This window comes from Heloderma suspectum, chromosome 15, assembly GCF_057233095.1.
Source record: "Heloderma suspectum isolate Gila_16-S chromosome 15, 16-S_ref, whole genome shotgun sequence".
NCBI classification, from domain to species: domain Eukaryota; kingdom Metazoa; phylum Chordata; class Lepidosauria; order Squamata; family Helodermatidae; genus Heloderma; species Heloderma suspectum.
Window position 1 is genome coordinate 21,800,512 of NC_139472.1, and position 18,876 is coordinate 21,819,387.

Here is an 18,876-nt window from a genome sequence, read left to right on the forward strand (position 1 = left end):
ACAATTACAAGCAATTCCAACAAGAAAGAAAGGCGGAAGACAACAGAAGAAGCCAATGTGGCATCACAAAAAGCTTAGAGATGACCTGAAAACAAAAAAGGACACACGTAGGAAGTGGAAGGAAGGCCAAGCGACAAAGGAAGAGTACAGGCAGGTAGCACAGAATTGCAGGGATGGCGTGAGGAAGGCTGAAGCTGAGCTGTGGTTAGTAAGGGATATTAAAAGCAACAAAAAACCTTTCTTCAGCTATATGCATAGTAAAAGAGAGAGGAAAGAAATGGTGGTTCAACTTTTAAATAAGGATGGCAAACTGATAACAGATGACAAAGAAAAGGCAGAAATGCTCAATTCCTGCTTTGGCTCAGTCTTCTCCCAAAAGAGGGTCTATGAGCCCCCTGGCAAAGGCAAAGTACAGGCTGAAGGGGCAGGATTGCAGCTTGAGATCGATAGGCATATGGTCAAGGAACACCTAATGACTCTGAATGAGCTCAAATCTCCAGGGCCAGATGAACTGCACTGTAGAGTAATAAAGGAACTGTCAGAAGAGCTGTCAGAATCACTGTCTATTCTCTTTGAGCAATCATGGAGGATGGGTGAAATGCTAGATGACTGGAGGAGGGCTAATGTTGTCCCTATCTTCAAAAAGGGTAAAAAGGAGGAACCTGGGAACTACAGACCAGTCAGTCTGACATCAATCCCTGGGAAAATTCTGGAACAGATGATAAAGCAATCCATCTGGAAGCACCTTGAAAACAATGCAGTGATGACTCGAAGCCAATATAGATTTGTCAAGAACAAATCCTGCCAGACGAAACTGATCTCATTTTTTGATCAAGTAACCTCCCTTGTGGACTGTGGGAATGCTGTAGACATCATATACCTCGACTTCAGCAAAGCTTTCGACAAAGTGCCCCATGATATCCCGATGAGCAAACTAGCTCAAAGTGGGCTAGATGAAACACCGATCAGGTGGATCCACAGTTGGCTACAGAATTGGACTCAAAGAGATCAATTGGATCAATGGGATCTTCTCCAACTGGGGAGAGGGAACGAGCGGGGTACCACAGGGCTCAGTCCTGGGCCCAGTGCTCTTCAACATTGTTATGAATGACTTGGAGGAGGAGGTGCAGGGAATGCTGATCACATTTGCAGATGACACAAAATTGGGTGGGGTAGCTAATACCTTGGAAGACAGAAACAGAATTCAAGGTGATCTTGATAGACTGGAGCGCTAGGCAGAAAGCAACAGAATGACATTTAATAGGGATCAATGCCGAGTTCTGCACCCAGGAAAAAGAAACCAAATGCGCAGTTACAAGATGGGGGATACGTGGCTCAAAAACACTACAAGCGAGAAGGATCTTGGAATTGTGGTAGATCCCAAGCTGAATATGAGCCAACACTGTGATGTGGCTGCCAAAAAGGCAAATGCTCTTTTGGGCTGCATTAATAGAAGCATAGCTTCCAAATTCTGGGAAGTACTAGTTCCCCTCTACTCAGCACTGGTTAGGCCTCATCTGGAGTACTGTGTCCAGTTCTGGGCACTGCACTTTAAGAAGGATGCAGTCAAGCTGGAGAGGGTTCAGAGGAGGGCAACAAAGATGATCAGGGGACTGGAAACAAAGCCCTATGAAGAGAGACTGAAAGAACTGGGCATGTTTAGCCTTGAGAAGAGAAGACTGAGGGGAGATAGGATAGCGCTCTTCAAGTCCTTGAAAGGTTGTCACAGAGAGGAAGGCCGGGCTCTCTTCTCCATCATCCCAGAGTGCAGGACACGGAATCATGGGCTCAAGTGACAGGAAACCAGATTTCGGCTGAACATCAGGAAAAACGACCTGACTGTTAGAGCAGTACGACAATGGAACCCATTCCCTAGGGAGGTGGTGGGCTCTCCCACACTGCAGGCACTCAAGATGAGGCTGGACAGCCATCTGTCAGGGATGCTGTGACTTGGATTCCTGCACTGAGCAGGGGGTTGGACTTGATGGCCTTGTAGGCCCCTTCCAACCCTACTATTCTGTGATTCTTCTATCATGTACCCTTCCTTAGGTTCCCTTCATAAGGAAAAAAGGTGGGATATAAATATAGCAATAAATAAAATTTAAAAATAAGTGAAACAGCCCCTCGCCCCGTTATGGATTCCTAGCTGTTGGTTGGTTGGTTGGTTGATGTTTTTGATGCTCAGATGTGAAGTGCCTCTGTTCATGCAGTTTCCATATAGCCAGCATAACTAATTGTCTTTGTTAGACTTCTGTGCCTCCATGAATTTGTTGAATCCCCTTTAATCTAAGTCTGTGACCATCACTCCATCTTGTGGCAGTGATTTCGATAAATTGATTGTTTGTATCTGTGCAGTTTGCCTAAGCTGGGTTTTGCAGAACTTATGTTAATGATTGTGTTGGGAGCTTGGGTAGCAACAGGGGAAGGAGGCTTGCCGTGGTGGAAGTCAGGAACAGGATTGGTGAATAGGAGAGAAGGATGGAAGGGGGAGTTAGGAAAAGGAAGTGAAGTCTAACTGGAAGACCGCTCTACTTTCTAATCCTTTTGCACGCACGGACACACAGACACAGACACACAGACACACACAAACACACACACACCCAGAATGATGAGCTGGTCATGCTTCTCTCCTGTCACCCCACCCCCTGGATAGATTCTGTAGTAGCTATTAGATCTGGTTTGGGAGTCTGCATTCTGCTTTCCATGATATGGTTGCAGTTCTGTAGCTTTCTCTTGACACAGAGAGGAGGGTGGGCAAAATGAAGCAGGTGGTCTTTCTTGTTCTGAAATCACAGTGCAGCCTTTCAGTGGCAACTGTGGAACACAGAAGCACAGGAAACTGCCTTGGGCAGAGTGAGTTGACTGGTACAGCTATATGTCGACACTGATTGGCAGTGGCTCTCCAGGGTTTCAAGCAGGATTCCTTCCTAGCCCTACCTGGAGAAGTTGGGAGCTGAATCTGGGACCTTCTGCATATATGCCTAAGGCTGAAGAAAGAGGATAATATCCTGGCCAATAAAAAACCAGATAAAGGCAAAAGATCAGGACAGTGTGCAGATTTTACACATGGGCAACAATAATAAGGCAACAAGCTGTATCAAATACTATACATTAAAAAAAACATAGCTTAAAGTGCACATCACAGGGTGCAAGTAAAAGGTAGTGAAAAAAGAAAGGTGTCCCCAACCAGTCGTGTCCGACTCTAGGGTGCGGTGCTCATCCCCATTTCTAAGCCGAAGAGCCAGCGCTGTCCAAAGACGCTTCCGTGGCCATGTGGCCAGCGTGACTGAACACCGAGGTGCACGGAACACACTTAAAACACTACAAAGCATTTATAAAAATTTTAAAAACATAACTAAAATTGTAAAACAATAGGCTTGAATAAAACCAATGTATGTGTCAACTACTTGAAAATATGCAGTAGATATACAGACAGGCAGATCATGTCTCTCTCCTTTGGAAATATCAGATTACAAGGGCCACCTGTGAATTTTTGACATTGTTGTTCTCCAAATGCGTTTCGACCAGATGGTCTTCCTCAGTGGCAGGTACTTCAGATGTCTGCTTCAACAGGGATCGGAAGCATCCCGTTTCAAAACGTATGCATATGCTTGGGGTGGATGCTGTGAAGTGCTTCTCTACGCAGACCAATATAGTCTTGATAATTTTTTAAGGTCTGGGTAGAAGCGGCAATCCCCTTCATGGATCACTGCCTTGTTGTGGCGAAGGGGCTTGCGTAACTCAGTGAAGCCATAAGCTATGCCGTGCAGGGCCACCCAAGACGGACAGGTCATGGCAGAGAGTTCTGACAAAATGTGGTCCACTGGAGAAGGAAATGGCAACCCACTCCAGTATTTTTGCCAAGAAAACCCCATGGAACGTATCACAAGGCTAAAAGAGATGACGCCGGAAGATGAGCCCCTCAGGTCGGAAGGTGTCCAATATGCTACTGGGGAAGAGCAGAGGGTATTTCCAAGTAGCGCCAGAAAGAGTGAAGCGGCTGGGCCAAAGCCGAAAGGACACTCAGCTGTGGATGTGTCTGGCGGTGAAAAGAAAATCCGATGCTGTAAAGAACAATATTGTTTAGGAACCTGGAATGTCAGATCAATGAATCAAGGTAAGCTGGAGGTGGTCAAACATGAGATGGCAAGATTGAACATCGACATCTTGGGAGTCAGCGAACTCAAATGGACAGGCATGGGCGAATTTAATTCAGGTGACCATCATATCTACTATTGTGGGCAAGAATCCCTTAGAAGAAATGGAGTAGCACTCATAGTCAACAAAAGGGTGGGAAAAGCAGTACTGGGGTACAATCTTAAAAATGATAGAATGATCTCAGTACGAATCCAAGGCAAACCATTCAACATCACAGTAATTCAAGTCTATGCCCCAACCACTGAGGCCGAAGAAGCTGAGGTTGATCGGTTCTATGAAGACCTACAACACCTTCTAGAACTAACACCAAAAAAAGATGTCCTCTTCATCATAGGGGATTGGAATGCTAAAGTAGGAAGTCAAGAAATCACCGGGATAACAGGCAGGCATGGCCTTGGTGTACAAAATGAAGCAGGACAAAAGCTAATAGAGTTTTGCCAAGAGAACATGCTGATCATAGCAAACACTCTTTTCCAACAGCACAAGAGGCGACTCTACACATGGACGTCACCAGATGGTCAATATCGAAATCAGATTGATTATGTCCTTTGCAGCCAAAGATGGAGAAGCTCCATACAGTCAGTAAAAACAAGACCTGGAGCTGACTGTGGCTCAGATCATGAGCTGCTTCTTGCAAAATTTCGGCTTAAATTGAAGAACGTAGGGAAAGCCACTAAACCTTTCAGGTATGACCTAAATCATATCCCTGATGAATATACAGTGGAGGTGAGGAATAGATTTCAGGGATTAGACCTGATAGACAGAGTGCCTGAGGAACTATGGACGGAGGTCCGTAACATTGTTCAGGAGGCAGCAACGAAATCCGTCCCAAAGAAAAAGAAATGCAAGAAAGCCAAGTGGCTGTCTGATGAGGCTTTACAAGTAGCTGAGGAAAGAAGGGAAGCGAAAAGCAAGGGAGAAAGGGGAAGATATACCCAACTGAATGCAGAGTTCCAGAGAATAGCAAGGAGAGACAAGAAGGCCTTCTTAAATGAACAATGCAAAGAAATCGAGGAAAACAACAGAATGGGAAAGACTAGAGATCTCTTCAAGAAAATTGGAGATCTCAAGGGAACGTTTTGTGCAAAGACGGGCATGATAAAGGACAAAGAAGGCAGGGACCTAACAGAAGCAGATGAGATTAAGAAGAGGTGGCAAGAATACACAGAAGAACTATACAGGAAAGATTTGAATGTCCCTGATAGCCATGATAGTGCGGTCACTGAACTTGAGCCGGACATCCTAGAGAGTGAAGTCAAGTGGGCCTTAGGAAGCATTAGTAACAACAAAGCTAGCGGAGATGACAGTATTCCAGCCGAGCTATTTAAAATCCTAAAAGATGATGCTGTTAAAGTGCTGCATTCAATATGCCAACAAATCTGGAACACTCAACAGTGGCCACAAGACTGGAAAAGGTCAGTTTGCATTCCAATTCCAAAGAAGGGCAACGCCAAAGAGTGTTCAAACTACCGCACAATTGCGCTCATTTCACATGCCAGCAAGGTGATGCTCAAAATCCTACAAGCTAGGCTTCAGCAGTATGCGAACCGAGAACTACCGGAAGTACAAGCTGGGTTTAGAAGAGGCAGAGGAACTAGAGATCAAATCGCCAACATTCGCTGCATCATGGAGAAAGCAAGAGAATTCCAGAAAAACGTCTATTTCTGCTTCATTGACTACGCTAAAGCCTTTGATTGTGTGCATCACAACAAACTGTGGCAAATTCTTAAAGTGATGGGAGTACCAGACCACCTTACGTGTCTCCTGAGAAACCTGTACGAGGGTCAAGAAGCAACAGTAAGAACCAGAGATGGAACAACCGAGTGGTTCAAAATTGGGAAAGGAGTACGACAAGGCTGCATATTGTCACCCTGCTTATTTAACTTATATGCAGAGTACATCATGAGAAATGCCGGGTTGGATGAATCAGAGATCGGAATTAAGATTGCCGGGAGAATTATCAACAACCTCCGATATGCAGACGATACCACCCTAATGGCAGAAAGCGAAGAGGATCTCAAGAGCCTCTTGTTGAGGGTGAAAGAGGAGAGTGCAAAAGCTGGTTTGAAACTCAACATTAAAAAAACGAAGATCATGGCATCTGGCCCTATCACTTCCTGGCATATAGAAGGGGAAGAAATGGAAGCAGTGACAGATTTTACTTTCTTGGGCTCCAAGATCACCGCAGACGGTGACTGTAGCCATGAAATTAAAAGACGCTTGCTCCTTGGGAGGAAAGCTATGGCCAACCTAGACCGTATAGTAAGAAGCAGAGACATCACCTTGCCGACAAAGGTCCGTCTAATCAAAGCTATGGTTTTCCCAGTAGTAATGTATGGCTGTGAGAGCTGGACTATAAGGAAGGCTGAGCGCCGAAGAATTGATGCTTTCGAACTGTGGTGCTGGAGAAGACTCTTACGAGTCCCCTGGACTGCAAGGAGGTCAAATCAGTCCATCCTAAAGGAAATCAACCCTGACTGCTCTTTGGAAGGACAGATAATGAAGCTGAAGCTCCAATATTTTGGCCACCTAATGCGAAGAGAAAACTCCCTGGAAAAGACCCTGATGCTGGGAAAGACTGAAGGCAAAAGGAGAAGGGGACGGCAGAGGATGAGATGGCTAGATAGCATCACGGATGCAATGAATATGAACTTGAGCACGCTCCGGGAGAGAGCGCAGGACAGGAAGGCCTGGCGTGCTATGGTCCATGGGGTCACGAAGAGTCGGACACGACTGAACAACAACAACAAGAAGCGGCAAGCATCACTCCAGTTGGCAGCCACAATTTGCTCCACTGGGCTCCTCCTGTCCTTCCATTTGCGCCTTTTGGTGTGCATTTTAAGCAATGTCTTATAAATTTGTATAGCATTTGATACACCTCATTGTCTTACTGTTATCCACGTGTAAACTTTGTGCACTGTCCTGACCCGCATGCAAACAGGGGCACTATCACTGTGTTATGCCCATGTGTTTTTTAGCGGAAGGGACAGAACTGGATAGCGGATCTGTAGAGTTCAGTGGCTGTGTTTTGGACCCTCTACTCACTTAGTTGCATTTGTGTATGTTTGCTCCCTTAGCCACCTCTGTGTGTTGCATTAGCTAACAGTATTTTTTGCGACCCTTCTAGGAGCGATGCGTAGCTGCCCTCGCTCGTGTTGAGCGCACCGATTTCCTTTCACCCATGTGCATTGGAGAGGTGGCTCACGTCAGCTCTGAGATCACCTACACATCCAAGCACTCCGTAGAAGTCCAAGTGAATGTGGAATCGGAAAACATCCTCACAGGTAAATCCTGGCACCTTTTGTGGTCACCTGCTGAGCAGTCCCTACCATCTGAAGTTGCATTTCTCAAATGTTTTGTTTCCCAGCGTTTTATTGAGGGGAAAGGACGGCTGCATCCCCCCCGCCTCGTTCTACTCAATTCGCAGGCGTGTGCATGTGCATAAAAGACCATGGACTATCTGGTTGCACCTTCACCCCATACACTTGAATTGGTGTATGATGGCCTTGGAGGGGGTGAGGTGTAAAAAAAATAACCCCAAACCATACACCACATATAACCACCACAAATATCATAGATGTCATAAATAAAACATAACTGGTTACAAGACCAAAAACATGGAATTAAGTTTATCGCGCTTCAGGTTAAGCACAGTGATAACTGTTAATATCCAGACTGCATCTCCTTTACATATAATTTATAAAAGGCAGCCAATTCTTATAAAGTTTCATTCAATTTCCTCCTGTTCCTTAATTGAATCAATTTGTCAGTTTTGCCATTTCTGCAGCATGCCAAATCTATAATAGAGAGAGCATCTCTACTTCTCCATTTGACAGCAGTCACAATCTTTGATGCTGTCAAGAAATTCCAAACCATCCCATGGTGTTGGTTCTTCACTCCTCCTCCTGCATAGCTGAGTTGCATTCCAGGGGATGCTTTCTGGTGCTTCTGGTGCATTAGAGAAATGGGGGGCTCGAGCACCAAACTTTGCTTGATGGATATTCTGTGTCCCATGCGCACAATCTAAACAACTGTTGGATTTGGTGTCAGAGGAAAAGTGGAGTTCTGTTCTCAGGCTAATAGCTGTGTTCCAGAAGGGCCAAAAGAACATCAGCAGCAGTCTTAGACCTGGTCAGTCTGTCTAGCTCAGTGCTGTGCACACTGATTAGCCATGCTCTCCAGATGTCCAGGCAGGGGGCTTTCTCAGCCCTGCCTGGATTGAATCTGGGACCTTCTGCATGCAAAGTGTATGTTCAACGACTGAGCTACGGTCTCTCTCATAAAGGTGTGATGTGAATTGGGCGGGGGGTGAATACTTCTGGGTGTGTGCTATGAGGATGTTTTCAGTTTGCTTGCTACCCCTTATCCAGAATGACATTTTTTCTTTCATTGCCTGTTTACAAAGCATGGCTATTACATTCTGAGCAGAAGGTGTCCCATCCCATCTCCCTTTGCCACTGAAGGAAGGGAAAATAGGGAAGTTTTTTCAACTCAAATTCGTAGCCCTCAAGATGGCAGAACTCATCTTCCATCATTGGGTTCCTATCCCTTTTCTGTCCATCTCTGCGCTCTGTCATCTTGCCAGAAATTCCAGATTTTTGAAAAATTAATTTCACAACACAGATATCAGAAAAATATTCATCATTGCATGTTCTTGTGTAGCGTTTATGTTTCTGGGTTGGGGAATTTTAACAAAACACGTCCCTGCCTCAAAAAGCTCTCTCTCCCTCCCTGCCTCTTGCTTTAAGCCTTGCTTCTTGGCTTACAAAGCCAGCTTTTCTCCCCACAGTGCTGCATTTCCTTCCTTGAGATGAGATTCCCAGCAGAATCAAGCAATTACTTCATCGCTCAAGCGATCGATGCGGATTGTAGTAAATCTGCAAGATTTGGTTTTCTTGCCTATAGATCTTTGTTTCTGGACTTGCAATAAACCACCAAGGCCTGAAACGTTGGAGCTGATGTTTCAAAACTTGAATGGTGTCAGTACCTCAGCTACTAGCCATCATGTTGTGTCTTTAAGAAAGCCCTAAGAGTTCTGCTAGTCCAACATCCTGTTTCTAGCCAGATGCTTCCAGCAAGCCTTCAGTCATGAAGCCATCCAGCATGAAGGTGCTTTATGCATCTCACAGGAGTAGTTCTAGTGGTAGAACTGGCAAGTGCCATAATCAGTTGGGTGGTCATGCCGATAATTCCTTTGAGATACGTCTCCTGCAGAACTTCACTGGGCCAGAAGTTCTGCATGCAAGGACTGTGTGTCTTAGTTATCTCCTTCCAAAGGCAGGTTCATGACATGAATGTGCCCAGAGCAGGTGAGAGACACTGTTGGGTCTTGTGGCATCTCCTCAGTGTTACGTATCTGCAAGGAACTTTGAAAGAAACCCACAGTGGGGAGAGGAGAGCAGCGTGATCATACAGCATCCTAGAAGCAGAGAAATTGAAAGATCCAGGGGATCGTCCCCAACAGGATAACCGAATCCTCTGTTGCCTGTGGAACTGCCTGTCCAGCCTTCTCTCAAAATCCTTCAAGCAAGGAAATCCTATGATCTCCATAGACAGCTTATTAGAGCAGCTTAGGAATGGAACAATAAGTTTGCTTTTCCTGGTCTGTAACCTAAGCTTGCTTTCCTACAGTTTAAAACCTGTGTGTCCTACCCTGAGTAGAGTGGAGTGCTTGGAATCTGTTAGGTGCTCTCTTACTCCAAAGGTCTGGAAGGCATTCTGTTCCTTCAGCTTCTCTTTGTGGGATGTTCCTCCTTGGACCAAGTTTGTAAGTAGCCAGTTACCTGGGGTGTTAGAATTGCTTCCAAGGGACCAGAAGGGAGATTCTGCAGCAACTGTTTTCTTTTAAGCTGCCTATGATTAGAATAGGTGAGGAGGTGGGTGGATGGGCCATCATCATTTGTGGCTTTCTGCATCCAAGGGCTTCAAAATGGGTGGAAAGTTGCTGTGGATCTGGAATGTGGAGGAGGGCTCCCGAGATAATAAGATAGGAAACCGGCTGTGCTGCACCATTAGGGCTTGTGACCCTCTGGATTCCTGCTTCCTGGAGCAAAGGTTTCACCCTCTATCAGAACTTGTAAAGGACACGATAAGCACTGAGGTTATTTGAGCAATGAGAGCTAAAGGGGATGGATTCTCTAAGCACATGTTCATTTCTTCTTGGAAACCAGTGGAATCTGATTTGGATGACTGCATTGTTTGCCCCTTCCAGAAATATTGTTGTGACTACCTAGCATATCACAGCACACCAGAGTTTGGGAATTGAGCTGCCTGTGCACACTGCATGCTTCTCTTGCTTGCCTCCTCCTGCAAGCAGGAGCTGCTAAACAAACTGCAGACCCTCTGTCTGAGATGTGTTGTGACATCCACCCAGGAACTCTTGCTTGTCTCTCCCTAAACAAGTCAGAGTTATAAGCCATGGTTTATTGTTGGCGAGAGACCAGGCAGAGTTCCTGGTTTGGATGTCACAATAAACAAACCATGGATGGAAGGGCCATGGTTTAGCTTCTCCCACTTGCAGCATGCATGGGCATGCCCATTCAGTACAAGCCGGAATTCTCCAGAACCCTGACTTATTGTTGCATCCGAACACAGCTGTCACAGCAAATGTCATGCTAGCCCGTACGGGGAAACTGCGCCTCTCTCTCTCTGTGATAAACAAATGGATGGCCACATCACTAGAGTTCACAAGCGGTGAACTGACAGCTCTGATTTCTTGAAGAAACATACAGCTGGACCTTTTATGGTATTCTGGAATTGGAATTATGTAGCAGGGAGACTAAACGCTGCTGCATAATTACATGCAATTATCTCCCCCCTCCCCCCTTCACACAAAAAAAGTTGTGGGATGTCTGTGTGTGTGTGTAATGCAGCACTTCATCCTTTCTCCGCAAATGCTTCTAAAGTTGTAGAGGATGCAGCCCCATTAATTACACTTGTTATCACCGTGTGTGTGTGTGTGTGTGTGAGAGAGAGAGAGAGAGAGAGACGCATGCACACACATACATATATTTATACACACACACTGCAGTATTGGAAGTGAATTAAATTTCAGCACCTCTGTACCAGATGCCCATGAAGATGAATGTTCCATTTCATCCTGTTCCTTGTTGGGCGATGCGATCTTGGAATGAAATGAGAGCAAGCTGACATGCTTTTTACTGGTCAAAAATGACATGTTGATGCCTTTCAGAAAGTCATGCCTAAAATGGCCCTTGGGAATTCAGTTCCTTCCACAAATACCACATCTGGCCCGGATTCTGCACGTGTGGTGCTACAGAGTATAGTTGCCTCCTTTTGCACCCCTCTTCCCCCCCTCTGTCTTCCCCCGTCTCTCCCCCCCCCCCCAAACTGTTGGCACCAGAATCTTTCCTGCTAAGAGAACACAAGAGTCTGGTTTGGACCATGGGACATTGTGATTTTGTCAGCATAAAATGCTGGGTTTCATAAAAACAAAGCAGGTGCAGGAGAAACCAGATGTCTAGCCCCATGCTCTGGGCCCATGTGTGGGAAGATGAGAATGTGTTTCCATGGTTACTCTGCCTTGAAAGAGAATATGCAGATCAAACCGGGAGCCAAAAGTTCATCCCAGTCGATGATAGACACCACTGATTAACTCTGGGCTGTTGCAAGCGCCAAGTGAATTCTTGCCTACTTCTTTTTCTCCCCCGCTGCCCCTCCTTGTGGCTGCTTTTAAAGATATATCTGTATATTCCTGGACAGAGAAGAGATGTGGAGTCCGGAGATGCACACGTGTGCGTGCGCACGCACGGTTCGGAGCAAGAAAAGAGCCCCCGGTATGACATGGGCCAATTGGACAATTTGATGCGAGAGGCCATAATAAAATGGGACTCCAGGGGTGAGATGTTTGCCCCTTCCATCTTCCCCAAATTGCAGTTGCAAAGTATGTCTTGTCACAGTTTCATATGCACAGAGATTTTCCGGAGAGAGGTCTCAGAATGCTGTTGAGAACTCTAGGCAGGGAGTGCGCCAAACACTGCCTAGACCATGACACATCTGGGAGGCTGCTTGCATCACCACCTTCCCTAGGACCAGCTTGGCTATTGAACATGATGGTGAAATGGAGCCTCCATCTTCAGAGCAGTATGCTACAGAATACCAGTTCTGGGGGCTTTTTTTCCTAATATTTTGGGTTTCCTGGAAACAACTGGTTGGCCTCTGTGGGTAGCAGGATCCTGGGCTACATAGGCCTTTGGTCTGATGCAGCATGGCTCTTAGAGAGGTGTATATATGGATAGCATATAGATTGGGGTGGGAGGCATGCGGGCCGTATGTTCCCCCCGTCCTTTTTTTGTGGCCCTCAAATGGCCGCTGCCGTGCTGTCAAATCTATATTATAGATAATCGCAGTGCAATATATTTTGCATCGTTCTCTCCACCTGCATGTCAGCTAAGAACTGGTGCAAGTGACAAGCTGGTATTTAAAGCTGAAGTGTAGAATTGCCTCGTAAACCTACATACCTTGCTTCACCATGATCTCTCAATGCTTATGGGAGATAGCGAATTACGGTGTGTTACACTTTGAAAATGGACGTAGGCATCAAGCTGGCATTTGACCTTGAGACCCAGAATGGTGTCCTGAACATGCACACCAATTTTCATTCCGGGGGATCAGTTATCAAGAGACCGAACTTCAAACAGACTGAAGATGTCACTTAGCTCAGGTAATTATATTCTTCCCTGTTCTTTCCTTGACAAAGTCCTGCTTTCAGTTCTCTAGTCTTTTTACTTGTGCAGGCAATATTCTACTATCTTTCAAATATTCTACACCTTAGAATATCTACACTTTCAAATATTCTACACCTTAGGCAGCGTTCCACACCTGTCAAATAATGAAAGGTGTGCAGGCAATATTCTACTCATATGCTTACTAAGAAGTGAAAAATGTATATAACTAACCCTCCAAGGTTATCTGTATTTATGTTCGGACTGTTAGACAGTTATTCCCTGCCCACTCACCACAAGCCTTCGAAGTATGGGCCAGGAAGTGGAAAACAACACCGAAAACTTGCACAACTAGTTTTTCAGCGCTTTCCCCAGGACAGGAGTACGTACATTCTGTGGGGCGGGGACGCTTTCAGAACTGGCCTCACTGCTCGTAAAACGGTTGTGCGTGTTTTCCTCCTCCAGCAGAGCAGGCTATGCTCCCAGTGTTCAGGGACAGGGGGAGTGCTTTGCTGTCACATCCTCCTCCCCATTGCAAACAAAAGCAGACATTTACACAAAACACCCTAATCTGTAATATGGTTGGCTGGTTTACATACCCAGCCTTTCATTGAAGCAGAAAAGGAGTTCACTTTCACACATACAGCCCTGCCTCCGACCCTCTTCCAATCGGCAAAAAGGCTGCAGTGTTTTCCTATGATCCTGCCTTCCTCCTCAGCTACATAAAATATATATATTTTCACGGCGCTTTGACTTGGAGTGAATGTGACAGTCTGCTTTGGGAAATAAGATTTACTGCTTACACGCAGCACCCCCACCCCCCAGTCCTGACAAGCAGGTTGCTACAGCAACAGCCATACCAGAAAAGGTCTCTCATGCAAAGGCCTCGAGTGACACAGAACCGCTACTTGCCTTTTTTCCTGAATAACATTGTGATGAAAAGAGTGGCAGTTCCTGAGACTGCTGCTTTCAGAAGTCTTTGTGGCCGCACTTCACCTGCACCGCTGCTGTTTTCTTCTAATTGCATCCAACAGAAATTAACGTTTAGACATTTGGGTTAAGTTGTGTGAACATCAGCAGCGCAGCTCGGCAGGCACAAAGGAGGATTGGGGCTCTGCAGGCTGTACTATGGTAACTTGAAACGGGAAAACTAGGGGTGAGGGAACGGTGTCTTTGGGATAACCTGCCTAACACTTTAGAGGTAATAAACAGATTGCCCCTGCCTGAACAGAAGCGAAATATGGCCTGCATGACTGCAAGGGTGGGCAGAAAGTGGATCAGGTCTCCTAGAAGACCTCTGGTGTTTTGCAGTAGGTCAGCAGAAGCCTCCGACTTCCAGTGGTTTAACAACAGCAACGACAAAAAGCTTTTTAAAATTCTACTTATTTATTTAATTACATTTCTTTACCGCCCCATAGCCGAAGCTCTCTGGGTGGTTTACAGAAGTTAAAACATTAAATACAATATAAAAAGTTTAAAAGCCATTTACATAAAAGCACACAGACAATATATACAAACAACATATAACTAAAAACAGCTTTGAACTGGCAGTCATAACTAAAGACACATCCAGGACTGATTTAAACTCATCGTGTGCTGCCAAATGCCTGGGAAAAGAGAGAGGTCTTAACCTGGCACGAAAAAGGTAACAGTGTTGGTGCTAGGCAGACCTCATTGGTCTGCAGATGGGGGGCCACCGCTGAGAGGCCCTCTCCCTCGTTGCCGCCTTCCGAGCTTCCCTCGGAGGAGGCACTTGGAGGAGGAATGTAGAGTACGGATAGGTTCATTTCGGCGTGCCAGCAGGTTTTTTCCTTCTAAATGAGGCTTCTGAAATCAAGAAAGCTCTGGGCAAAACAAGATTAAACATGTGTGTCAAAGGATCTGTGTGCAAGTTCCAGTTTAGGGAGTGAAAACAAATTCCAGGGCTGAGCATGTACATAGAGGCACCTTGTCCTATAATCCTCTGTCTGCCTTCTTGAGCCACTATTTTTGGTTTGTGGACCTCTGGGATATAGTGGAAAAACAAAGTGGATCCCGTAAACTTGAAGTCTGTCTGCTCCTGCACCATGATGACAGGGCTATGGCAACTGTTCGACCATTTTGCCCATAAGGTAGGAACTTTCACTAGAGGTTTCAGTGTCACGTTACGTCCAACACATACTACGTCAACCTTCTGCTAAGAGGTAATACAGCACAACTGTATGCTCTTGCCAGTATTCCTTTTAATTGGTGGCTCAGAACTCAAGCAGAGCAGACCCTCCCAGAAAGGAGGGGATCCAGCTCTTCTTCCTTTCAGTAGCCCAGCCTTATGGCCCTAGTGAGATGAATTAAGAGCTTTTAAGAGGGCCTTAAAAATGTACCTTTTTACTGTTGCTTTTCCTAAAGAGAACTGGTGGCTGTATTCCAAAGCAGTTTTTCCTCATTCACCTCTTGCTCTATCTACTGTACACTTATGAAGCCTGTCTAAATGTGCTATTTTTCTTTCATTTTGTGCACGTTGCTTTGGAAGGCTTGGCTCTAAAACACAGCTTATAGCAGGAATGAATGAATGAATAAAAGTTGCTAGGGGATTTGCTTCTCTTACCCCAGTGATCTTTCCTCTCTAACTGCCCCTAACTACAAATGTCACTGCTCTGCACAAGTCGTCCCACTGGTTCTCTGTCAGGCTCCACATCAGCTTCTGGTCCCAGCCTGCTAGCTTCCACATTCTAGCCTGCAAAGGGCTCCTCTGCTCTCCTTTGGCCATTACCGTTCATCGCTTTCACCTGAGATACAGCTGGATTACACTGGTATTTCCACAGTACGCATTTCAAGGGGAGACGTGTGCCCCTCAGCACTTGGAGGCGCTTCCTAGGGGGGCGGCAGTGGGCTCCAGCCCCTTGTTGCCCCCTGCTCTGTTGATCCCCCCTGGCCCGGCCAGGTAAGCCGGAGGTGTATTGCTCTTCGCTGTTCTTGTGGAAGCTTGCTTAAGGCCAAATCAGCCGCTTGCAAGGGTCATGCCCTTATAAACAAAGGTCCTGTTGTGGATGCTCAGATCAAACCCACGAACAGAAAAGGGCCAGTTGGTAGAATGACCACTAGGAAGTTAAGAAAAGCCCTGTGGGATCAGCCCAAAGGCCTGTCTAGTCCACCATCCTGCTTCCTACAGTAGCCAGCCAGAGCTCTATGGGAAGCCCACAAACAGGGCACGAGAGCAAAAGCTCTCGTTGATTCTGGAGATAGCGTTTAGCCGTCATGGCTAGTAGCCATTGATAGCCTTATTCTCCTCCGTGAGCGTGTCTGATCCTCTTTTCTACTGCAGCCTGTAAAGCTCAATGCATGTTTTTCTAAAATAAAGTTGAGACTGAGCCAGAACTTGAGCCAAGGACAAAAATGGCTATATACACTGATCAGGGAGCCCAGCCGTGGGCCTGTGGAAAGCATCCAAGCTGCAGTTAGAGGGAGATGCTACGCAGTGATGTCTTGATGAATGTGGCAGCCCTTATCTTGGCCATTTTGCTGACACTATATGCTTAATGGGTAAATCAGGGAAGAGAACAAGTACTTTCTGAGCATGTCCAGAATGCCTTTCCTCAGCTCTGAGTGGCCTTCTGCCTGAGTAAATGGCTAACTTGATTGGTGTGGCTGCTTATAGTTCCTGAACCTCCCTAGAGCGCACTCCCTTACCTGCCTTGCGATCCTTGTCCGCCTTTGTGTTTTGCAAATGGGAGGCGTAAATGGAAGAATGACCTTTAAGCTAAATCCAGATTAGTAACTGGGGAGACCTATTCAACCAATAACTTTTTTTGAAAGGTCTTAGGCAATTCTTTCTTAGGCGCAGCACCTCATCTGTAAAGTGGGAATAGGGACAGCTTATTTTGCAAGGCTGCTGTGAAAGGAGGACAAAAATGACCCAGAGACTTTTGCTCACTAAAGTGCTTCATTTTGTTCAAGAGATTTGTATTGTCTTTTGACTTAAAAGAACAACAACACCCTTGTGGTGACTTAGGTGGATTATTTTAAAATGCAATTTCGTAAATAAAAAACCAGGCATCAGTAAAACAATTCAAACAAAGCAGAAAACAGCTAAAGAGTGGGTTAACAAAGAAGTTGAAAACCAGATTAAAAAGAATATTAAATGCCACTTGTGAAGGAAGGCTAGAACTAATCCGCCTCAGTGCCAGGTAGGCCATAGAATCATAGAATAGTAGGGTTGGAAGGGGCCTACAAGGCCATCGAGTCCAACCCCCTGGTCAATGCAAGAATCCAAGTCAGAGCATCCCTGACAGATGGCTGTCCAGCCTCGTCTTGAATGCCTCCAGTGTGGGAGAGCCCACCACTTCCCTAGGTAATAGCCAGACCACCTCAGGTCTCTGTCCCCAAATGCTAACCCAGCAGCCACCCTCGCTGGCCAGCTGGCACTGGACTTAGCACCGAGGTTTACCCAGAAGGAAGCACTCCCCACTTTAAGGTTGAATAAAGGTTTATTAAAAGGGAAAAGTTGAGGGCAGAGGGGAAAAGCAGAATAGAAGATTAAAATGTGCCACTCAGAGAACTTTCAAGACAGTACTGCAAGCAAAACAAAGCGCTGGCTACCCTACCTATACACTACCAAAATGAGGGCCTCCTGGGATAGGATCCGAACACATCGGAATACTGCCAGGAAGAGAGGAGGCAGCCACACCACTGCCCAGACTCCTTTTATTGCCTGGCCCTGGCAGCCCAGGGCAGATTTCCCCCAGCCAATCCCAGGCCTGGGCTCCAAGCCTCCCACCCCAGCACAGAAGAGCAGAGTCTTTTCCACCAGGCCCAGCTGTTCTCGCTGTCCCAGTTGACGGAGCCTCGGCCTGACCTTGAGTACCAGCGCTGGGAGCTGCAATGCGATAACAGTTCACGGGGGTTGTCTCATAGGTGCTTGCTGGGCCTAGCTGGATGGCTGGAGGGAGCTGACCCATTGTTCGTGGCTCCACTGAAACAGGATGGACTTTGCCTGACACCTAAAAGATTGCGGGTGCCACCAAGCAACATGTTGTGTCTTGTGGCACCTTAGAGAGTGATACATGTACTAAGGCATAAGCTGCCCAGGAAACATTTGTAAACAGTGGGGTCTTATGGCAATGAAATGCCCCCTCCCCCATGGTGACAATCAAATTCAAGCTTAAACATATGTGAAATAAGCACAGTGCCCGTTTGTGACGCTGGTAGTTGGTGATAACAATCATTCTCACGTTGCTAAGTGCATTAATAATGGTTCCAGTTAAACATAACTCAGAGTTGCGGAGTTGGGGTGTCACCCTAGAAAAGGCCCTTTGCTGGCAGTCTTTCGCCTAAGCTCTGAATGCAGGGCACATGGATGACGCCTCAGATGAGGTCGCTTAGTTTTGGGTTCAGAACTGATAACCTGAGTTCCTGCATCCCAGGCTGTTTCCTGGGGTCTCTCCATTTATAGATTTTTCTTTCTCCCACAAGGTGCCAAGAGGGTGACCAACAAGGCTACTCTGTGGTATGTGCCCCTCTCTCTCCACAACGTCCACAAAGTTTTGGAAGTGCCCCCAATTCAGGTAAGATGTGCCGGGACACTGATGGTTCAGATGCTCTAGGGAGAAGGAGGGGCGGCATATCAGCCCTGACCCAGTTGTGATCCTGCAAACAAAATACATGTGCACGTTCGTGTAGACTTGCTTAATTGCATGTACTTTTTGTTTTGGTTCGCGTTGTAAACCGTTGGGGGGATGTGATGAGCAAAGGGCTTTTGGAGTAGAGCATACCTTCTCTGTCTCTCTAGTGACTTCACCATGAATGGCTCATCCTGTCCCAAGAGCTCAGCAGGCTACCCTTGGCTGGCTCTCAGAGCCTGAGCTGCTGGCTCTGCTGACTGAGAGCCAGTGCTTGCTTTTGGCTGTCAGTGCTTATACCTCGTCAGGCCCTGCATCGGGGTTCCCAAGCCTTTCCAGATCAGTGGGCACATTTGGCATTTTGATAAGTGCCATGAGTGCACTCACAAAATGGCTGCCACGGGGGCACCTCAGCTATTCATGAAAGGGCTTTCATGGGC

The 18,876-nt window shown here is 46.3% G+C and overlaps 1 protein-coding gene across 4 annotated transcripts in view; it reads left to right on the forward strand.

Annotated features, from left to right (window-relative positions):
- The window catches only part of ACOT7 (acyl-CoA thioesterase 7), a 112,835-nt gene that overhangs the window by 27,590 nt on the left and 66,369 nt on the right, over positions 1-18,876 (forward strand). For all 4 annotated transcript variants that reach the window (XM_084821832.1, XM_084821831.1, XM_084821835.1 and 1 more), the window contains exons 3-4: positions 7,286-7,442; positions 18,291-18,382. In XM_084821832.1, coding sequence (XP_084677958.1) covers positions 7,286-7,442; positions 18,291-18,382 — 249 coding nt within the window. The remainder of the gene's footprint in view (positions 1-7,285; positions 7,443-18,290; positions 18,383-18,876) is intronic.